This window comes from Eleginops maclovinus, chromosome 4, assembly GCF_036324505.1.
Source record: "Eleginops maclovinus isolate JMC-PN-2008 ecotype Puerto Natales chromosome 4, JC_Emac_rtc_rv5, whole genome shotgun sequence".
Taxonomy (NCBI): domain Eukaryota; kingdom Metazoa; phylum Chordata; class Actinopteri; order Perciformes; family Eleginopidae; genus Eleginops; species Eleginops maclovinus.
Window position 1 is genome coordinate 33,394,803 of NC_086352.1, and position 8,980 is coordinate 33,403,782.

Here is an 8,980-nt window from a genome sequence, read left to right on the forward strand (position 1 = left end):
TGATTAAGACCTGAGAGCAGCTTGGTGCATCTCCCTTCTCAGCCAATCAGAGTGTGACCACACTCTTTCTTGAGGCTTTTAAAGATGACATGTTCTGCTTATTTTCAGTTTCATATTTGAGACTCTACTGGGACATGTCTCCATGCTTTAATGTAAAGGTCTTTATTTTTCTCATACTGTCTGTGCTGCAGCACCACTTTTCACCCTCTGTCTGAAACCAGAGGTTATCCTCTGACAGTGATGGAGAGTACAGAGTATATTACTCAAATACTGTACTACAAACGAGCTATCAAGCTAAGTAGTGGTTTCTGACGGGGGTCTGGTGTGGGTTTTTTAAACTACTATGAAATAGATTTGTAAGGAAAACAATATTATCTGAGTTGAGAATTAAATAGATAGAAGGACCTGATAGCATAAATGAGTTTATTGAAATTGTGCCGGGTCGTACCATACAGTGGAAACACGGCGTAGGTTAGACTTAAAGTTGGTTTCCCCCAGACCAGGTTATGAACTTGATAAAGATCCAAAGTGAGTGGCTAACAGGATTACAGCAGCCTCAGCATGAACATGAGGAGCAGCTCCTTTTATAGACGGATATTTTACCAATCTGCGGAGGAATCCCACGCTGGGTATCAAAGGTAATTCCTCTGATGCCTGCTGTCAGGGCTCTGTAACTGTAAGTGGAAATAACAAAGGAAAACCAAGCAACAAAACTCCCCTTGCATAACTTCAGACAAATCCTTTATTATTGTCTCCCACACTGAGGACACTCCTTGCCTCAGAATTCTTGTGAGAACCCCTGTGTTATCTCCTGAATACTCTAATTCTGTCTATCACCGTCGGAGTCTGGCCGGGGTAGAGTCTGGTTTTAGTTTTTCAGCGAGTGCTCTCAGCAGGAATGCAGAGTATCTGGCTCACATATTTTAGGTTTGTCTTTTGTGCTCCTTCTTGGATGAAGACTTTGGTTATGTGGACTTGGAAAGCCCTTTTGTTATCCTTCTGTAACCTCCCTCCCCTCACACACACACATCAGGCCCCATCGAACTAAATCACCTGACACAGCAAACAAAAGCCTTGTGTTTATGTGCCTGCTGGTGACCATGGTGAAGTTGTTACATCCGGTAGATATCCTGTTGTGTCCTCGATTCTCATGCAGGCCACATGCTGTTTTCAGTAGTCACAGTACAGAACTGGACCTTTGAAAGACTGCCATAAGATGAACTTTTTTCTCCTGTCTATTCATGGTTTCCAGAGGGTGAATCATTTCCCTTCCCGTCAAAATATTTCATCATCTAAAATAAGAAAGGCTGGAGTAAAAATTCCTGAGCTACACTGAAAGGAAGTACGTTATGATTAAGTGCCAGGTGTGGGCAGTAATTCAGGGCATTTAGTCACCACTGACTGGCAGTGCAAATACAAAGTCCAGCATTGATGTTTTTTTACCTTTTGACAAATATCAGATGACTGGATCCAGCATGGAAGGGGTCTAGTGATAAACCCACTAGCTGTTGATGCTCTTCAGCTCTATTAGGCTGTTTAGCACCTTTCAGCCCCTTGTTTAGTAATTGTTTTGGATACATATTTGCACTTTTTGCTTTAGAGGCTCTGATAAAGCCCAGCACCAATTGGCAGTAAAGACAAGCTTAGAGACTAAATAGTACATACAATGAATCATCTAGCAGCCAACAGCACAGATATGTTTGTCAGGACTTGGAGGAGACCAAACAGAGCAAAAAGTCAACTGGGCTTACATTTAGATGATTGGCCATAAACATGAGTCCAAGCTAATGTTGCTCTGTGTCAATAGCCTACTGTTTGCTTACATGTTCTGCATGCTTTTACAGTCTGTAAAGGTGATAATATGTCAATAAGTGGATTTATATCTACATATTTTGTGCATTTTTAGTTTGTGCTTCAGTTGAAATGCTCACTGATTTTGAAAATCTGGCTTATCAATAAATGCAAAATAAGTGGAATGATTGTATGTTTAGCAAATGAATGATTACCCACATGAAGAATATGGCTGACATCCATTGTAACCATGACCTAACTTATGACCCTCCCCTGAACTCACAAGGGTGACGCTACAAGAACGCACTGAGAAACATTGTTCAAAGGGGAAACATAAAAAGAAACGTCCCCTCAAACCGGAGATGGTTAGCTGGTGTAGGGCCTAACATATGAAGTAGGTTAACGGTAACATTCAAAGAAATTTGTGGTGATGATGAGTGAAGAAAGTGAACACGGGTATGCCTTATAAGCAATTAAAATTATATCCAAATGGACTCCAAAAAAACTGAAAGCCAGTGTAATGAAGTTTAAATTACAGCAATATGGCAGCAGAGTCTAGAAGAAGCTGTAGGTCATTAAAGACTCAAATGGGCATAACCATAAATGTAATTTCTATAAGCAGATGCATATGAATCCTGACATCTGTAGGCGATGGGATAGATTGTCGCTGAAGACAATTTAGCGAAAAATGAGCATGTTGATTGGCTTCGTGTTAAAACAATTCAGTTGTAGAAGTCGTCAATCGGACCTTGAAGAATGAGACTTTGAATAGAGTCTTACTGTTGCCAGATCCCTGGCCTATAGAGTCTGACATTGTAATAACAGGAAATACCTTGTGGTGACAGAGCATGCAGCCAACAGTGGATGGCTGCACAAGCTGTTTGTAAATCATTCTTTGTAAACATTGGTTCACATTGTTTGTTGCAAGTGTTTTTATTGTCTTCATGTTTTTCAGAAAGGATTTGCCAGACGAGACTTCACAGATCCCACCATCTAGTCTGCCAGACTAATTCTGAGCTTCTGACCTGAGGATAAAGGTCGCTGAGAGAAAAAGACAAGGAACAACAGTTGGACTTAATGAGCGGATTATGTCACTGTGATGGACCAAGAGAAGGAGAAACATGGACTGGAGCCAACGGAGCGATGGACTTACTGTTAGTGCTCTGGCAGGTGTCTGTGTGTTTAACTTGGCCCAGCTTGCAGCAGATGCATCAACCTGGGATGATGGGAAGTTAATGGTGTCAACATTCACTTCAATCCCAAAATTGAAGTGTTAGAGTTAGACTGATTTATATTCAACTAATGGCGATAGCTGATATTATGCACACACTACAGCACAGAAGCTTCTTTAGTTCCCAGGTAATAACTGGGATAACTGCAGGAACTGCTAGAGATGCTAGAGATTTTTTATAAAAAGTAGTCTTGCTGTATGCAGCAGCTGAGTCTGCATAACGAGCCGGGGCAATATGGAGAAAATCTAATACCGCAATATTTTTTAACAAATTCTTAATTCCTGCAATTCTAACCCAATATCAATTCAAAATCGATAAACTGTCTAGCCCTACTGCTTAGAATAATGTTGCATTTTTCACAATTATAACAAACCAAATTTAATCCGTTCAGAGTTGAGCTTACAGGATTTGCAGACACACATCAGTATTATCTTTGTTTGGCGCCTTTGTTCTTTTAATATTTTTACTATTCAACAAGTTTAGGCAACCAAGTGTAGCATTGTTGTACATGCTAAACTAATAAAAAAGCATAAATTCATAGATGTTATCATGGGTGTGTTGGTGGGTCATAGGCTTTACAGTAGCCCTGGATATCAATTTCTTTTCCACACATGACCCCATGTAGGAAATGTCACAGAGGATTTCACTGATATACTTCATGTGTCAAATTAGGGAGTGACTAAAGTGTTCGCAAAATGTTTTACTCGGGACAGGATCTCTCTTTTGGATCAATTGATAGCAATGTTTGTCTGTCGGCCACTGCTCTGGTCCTGGACCGTGATCTGGTGATGGTCACTTCAAATGTTTGATTTGTGTAACACTTTGGTTTATGAGCACTTACATTCAAAACTAATACATTCCCATCAGCATCAACTCTACTTTGTGTTTAGTGCTAATTAGCAAATGCTAGCATACTAACAAGCTAAGCTAAAAGGATGAACATGGTAAACTGTTTTAGCTAAATATGAATGTGTCGGTGTGTTTTTTTTGTGTGAGAATGTTTGCTAGATAACATTATCATTTAGCTCAAAGCACCAATGTACATAAATATATAGCTAGCTTGTTTGATGCTTATTTCTTTTTAACAAGGAGGTGCATGGTTTCATTTGTTAACCTCAAAGATATAAAGAAGCCATTATTTTCACTACTGACAAATTACATCTGTCAAAAAACAAACAAAAGGATCAGCTCCAGATGTCACTATCATTTAAAAAAGATTAGCAATTCATATATTGTTCAATTGAGCTTTCACATTTGGAATCTGACTATTTTGTACTTGTGCCTCCCAGTGTTGGGAGTCACGCGCTACAAAGTAAAGCGTGACTGATCGGATTAAATGTGTCTGTAATGCAGCAGTGTAATGCCTTAATGTTGATAAGAGCAGTAATTACATTACAGTTAGTAAGCACAGATGTACTCGTTACTTTAAGGTATTCGATTATCTGCATAACGTGACGCCAGCAAATAAATCAAACGTCCCTTTCGCTACACTCGCCAGATCATGGGTGAGGAGACGGAGCAGTAGGCCTAATGTCAGAGTCTCATAGCAGAGATAAACTTGTCTCAGTGTACATCATGGAGGAAATGTTGCTCATTTCCACGGTGGAATCGGCATCTTTCCGACACATATTGAGCAAGACACAGGTAACGGGGGGCTGGCCGCCATCAGACAGGAACACTTTTCAAGCTACCTAAACTGAAGAAAACATGGCTGATGTTCAAAGAGCAGAAACAGGTCTGTGTGCAGTACTGTCCTGATTGGATTAAGGATTTGTGCTGATCTGGGCATAAATGAGGTTTAACTAGATTATTATTTTTCATTTGACCTATGGTGCATCTCAGGTGATGATAGGGTAATCCAGAAGTAACGTAACTCATTACTTTGAGCAGTTAGCAACTAAGTAGTGTAATGCATTACTTTATTTGAGTAACTATCCAAACACTGGTGCCTACGCAATGCAGAGAAAGGAATTTCATTTTAAAAAGTATGAGGTTCCACCATGGCAGTCTCTGCAGAAACTCTAGCACTTCACAAATTGACTCAAACAATGTAATTATCCTGTCCTCACAACACAGTATTTCGAGCTCACAATGAGGTAAAACATGACAAAAATATACTGTAAACAGTGAAATAGAACCAACAATTGAAGAAAATGGTGTATCATTAACCAGATACAGCTTCTCTGTCCTGTGTAATCTCTGTAGTCAGACAAAATGTGATTAAAAGGACGAGCCTAAAAATAATGTCGGCTGGGGATGTCTTTGCAAGGAAGTGTGGGGGAGAGCGCTGTTACCTTCAGAGTTCATATACGGAGGAAACGGCAGACTTCTCTAGCAGAGGAAGGGAGGGGCTGACTGCAGAATAAAAGGCCTGGATCAGTGGGAAAAAATGGAGAGAGGGACTACAAACAAAGACCACCCACTCCTGTGACACTGTATGTGTGGAAAGTAAAATGTTAACTAAGATAATAAATCAAGTGAGAAGTACGGACATGTTCTCATTTTCTTCTATACAATCATACTTCTTTGAGCAACCAGAGGAGTCGCCCCCTGCTGGCCATTGGAAAGAATGAAAATGTAAGTTTTCAGCAATCTAAATGATGTGGTTTACTCACTACTTTCCAAACAAATGGATTTAGTCACCATTTATTATACTTTTGCTCTCCATGTGGTGGGGAATTATCAATCATTCAACCGGATAAACGGGCCTTTGATTATACTCTGTGAGCTGTGTTAGAGGATGTTTTAATATAGATTTGCTATTATCAAACGCAGCCCCCATTCACTTACAGAAGGGTTTTAAGGGTAATGTAGCTAAAATACACAGAAGTTATACAGACCATGAATTATGTGAAAGAAAACCGCCTCACGGTAAAGGAATATGCAATAGCTTTTAATGTGTTCCCTTTTTCTGTCTCGTATGAATTGATTCCCTCATGTCAGCTAGCGCACTGTGCTATTGTTGCTCCCTACACTCACCGGGCAGTAATGTAGCACCACCCTGATAATGTGGTGTTTACAGCCTGTTCTGCCCGCACCAAGTGTCCAAAGAGAATCACTTTATCCTGCTTCAATCTGAGGGTTCATGGAGCTACAGTGGGGCAAACAAGTATTTAGTCAGCCACCAATTGTGCAAGTTCTCCCATTTAAAAAGATGAGAGATGCCTGTAATTTTCATCATAGGTACACTTCAACTATGAGAGACAGAATGAGAAAAAAAAATCCAGGAAATCACATTGTCTGATTTTTAAAGAATTTATTGGTAAATTCCTTGGTAAAATAAGTATTTGGTCACCTACAAACAAGCAAGATTTCTGGCTCTCACAGACCTGTAACTTCTTCTTTAAGAGGCTCCTCTGTCCTCCACTCGTTACCTGTATTAATGGCACCTTTTTGAACTCGTTATCAGTATAAAAGACACCTGTCCACAACCTCAAACAGTCATACTCCAAACTCCACTATGGCCAAGACCAAAGAGCTGTCAAAGGAGACCAGAGACAAAATTGTAGACCTGCACCAGGCTGGGAAAACTGAATCTGCAATATGTAAGCAGCTTGGTGTGAAGAAATCAACTGTGGGAGCAATTATTAGAAAATGGAAGACATACAAGACCACTGCTAATCTCCCTCGATCTGGGGCTCCACGCAAGATCTCACCCCGTGGGGTCAAAATGATCACAAGAACGGTGAGCAAAAATCCCAGAACCACACGGGGGGATCTAGTGAATGACCTGCAGAGAGCTGGGACCAAAGTAACAGAGGCTACCATCAGTAACACACTATACCGCCAGGGACTTAAATCCTGCAGTTCCAGACGTGTCCCCCTGCTTAAGCCAGTACATGTCCAGGCCCGTCTGCAGTTTGCTAGAGGGCATTTGGATGATCCAGAAGAGGATTGGGAGAATGTCATATGGTCAGATGAAACCAAAATAGAACTTTTTGGTAAAAACTCAACTCGTCGTGTTTGGAGGAGAAAGAATGCAGAGTTGCATCCAAAGAACACCATACCTACTGTGAAGCATGGGGGTGGAAACATCATGCTTTGGGGCTGTTTTTCTGCAAAGGGACCAGGACGACTGATCCGTGTAAAGGAAAGAATGAATGGGGCCATGTATCGTGAGATTTTGGGTGAAAACCTCCTTCCATCAGCAAGGGCACTGAAGATGAAGCGTGGCTGGGTCTTTCAGCATGACAATGATCCCAAACACACCGCCAGGGCAACGAAGGAGTGGCTTCGTAAGAAGCATTTCAAGGTCCTGGAGTGGCCTAGCCAGTCTCCAGATCTCAACCCCATAGAAAATCTTTGGAGGGAGTTGAAAGTCCGTGTTGCCCAGCGACAGCCCCAAAACATCACTGCTGTAGAGGAGATCTGCATGGAGGAATGGGCCAAAATACCAGCAACAGTGTGTGAAAACCTTGTGAAGACTTACAGAAAACGTTTGACCTCTATCATTGCCAACAAAGGGTATATAACAAAGTATTGAGATGAACTTTTGTTATTGACCAAATACTTATTTTCCACAATAATTTGAAATAAATTCATTAAAAATCAGACAATGTGATTTTCTGGATTTCTTTTTCTCATTTTGTCTCTCATAGTTGAGGTATACCTATGATAAAAATTACAGGCCTCTCTCATCTTTTTAAATGGGAGAACTTGCACAATTGGTGGCTGACTAAATACTTTTTTGCCCCACTGTATGTACTTAATATTGATAATAAATATGGGCTTTGATAATAATAGACTTATTACAGCACCTTTGTACACACGGTAGTTTCACATTCGTGGGCAGAAACTTAGTACATGGCAACAATTCGAAAAGTGCATTACTTCAAAAGAGTGCTGACTGTGGGTGTTTTCATTTAATGCTACTTTACAATTTTTATGGAATTGTACCTTTATACTTACCAAACTTTATACTGAATTCATGTCAGCTACAGTAACAATGTTACAGATTGCTGTTCAGTTTATTAAAAAAACAAACAAACATGGTAGTAGATTAAATGACTGAACATGTATTCACAGAGACCACTTTTGTGTTTTCTATTACATGTCTGACCTTTTTATAAGCTTATCTTCAGTAAAAAGCATATTCTGCTCCTTATTTTCATTTGTGGAGGCTGTAACACTTGCATTGAGTGTCTCCTACGTTGCAAGACGACCAACAGTAACTGGAAAGTACCGAAAGTGGAGGTAAGCTGAGGCAACAAAAGTCCAGTTCTCCCCCACATTGTCTCATCCATTTTAGCCACAGAGCAGCAATTGGATGTGCCCCCCCCACCCCAAACCTCATAAACCCAGCCTCACACTGAGCATTCCTGACCTCAGTCACACATACCAGCAACAAACCAAAGACGTGATCATGTCCACTGAGGCTCAGACTGATGCCAAGAGAATACTGTACTTCAGTGGATATTACCTCAGAGGGGGCATCAGTCTTGAATGTGTCCTGAAAGTATCTGTGTTTCTTTCCTCAGTCAATTATAAATGGTTTGTAATTGATCAGAAAGCATGTACAGGATACGAGGAGGATTAGACCCACAACCTCTGAGGTTTGAGTAAGAACACAAACACATGTAAGATGTTTCCTTTGAATGAATTCTGACTTTAACAAAGTCTGAATTGATATGCCACAAAGTTTTGATTCATTGCAGATTTCTTTTTTTTAAGTGAATTTTAATACATGACGGTTCGGATGCTGCAGAGATGGACCTTCACTGCCTTCCTGTGGCAGTTTGCTGATCCTACAATCAAAGATGTTTCACAGGGTTGTCTTTAAGATTAAATATCATCGTAAAGATCCCAGAGCCTTTATAGTGTTGGAAGGATCATGAAGACACGCTGTTAGACAATATTTTTACTTTAAACTACACTCAAAGTATTTCCATAAACGTTTGAATACACAGATAAGATTGAGATGCACAGTAAGTAAACATGGCAAAAGGAAGAATTCTCTC

At 40.3% G+C, this 8,980-nt stretch overlaps 1 protein-coding gene across 1 annotated transcript in view; it reads left to right on the forward strand.

The window, feature by feature from the left end:
- pkp3b (plakophilin 3b) overlaps window positions 1-3,986 on the forward strand; it is a 36,965-nt gene extending 32,979 nt beyond the window's left edge. Inside the window, exon 13 of the mRNA XM_063881928.1 lies at window positions 2,747-3,986. Within this exon, the coding sequence (XP_063737998.1) occupies window positions 2,747-2,788 (42 nt within the window). The 3' untranslated portion in view covers window positions 2,789-3,986. The remainder of the gene's footprint in view (window positions 1-2,746) is intronic.
- Window positions 3,987-8,980: the final 4,994 nt, after the last annotated feature.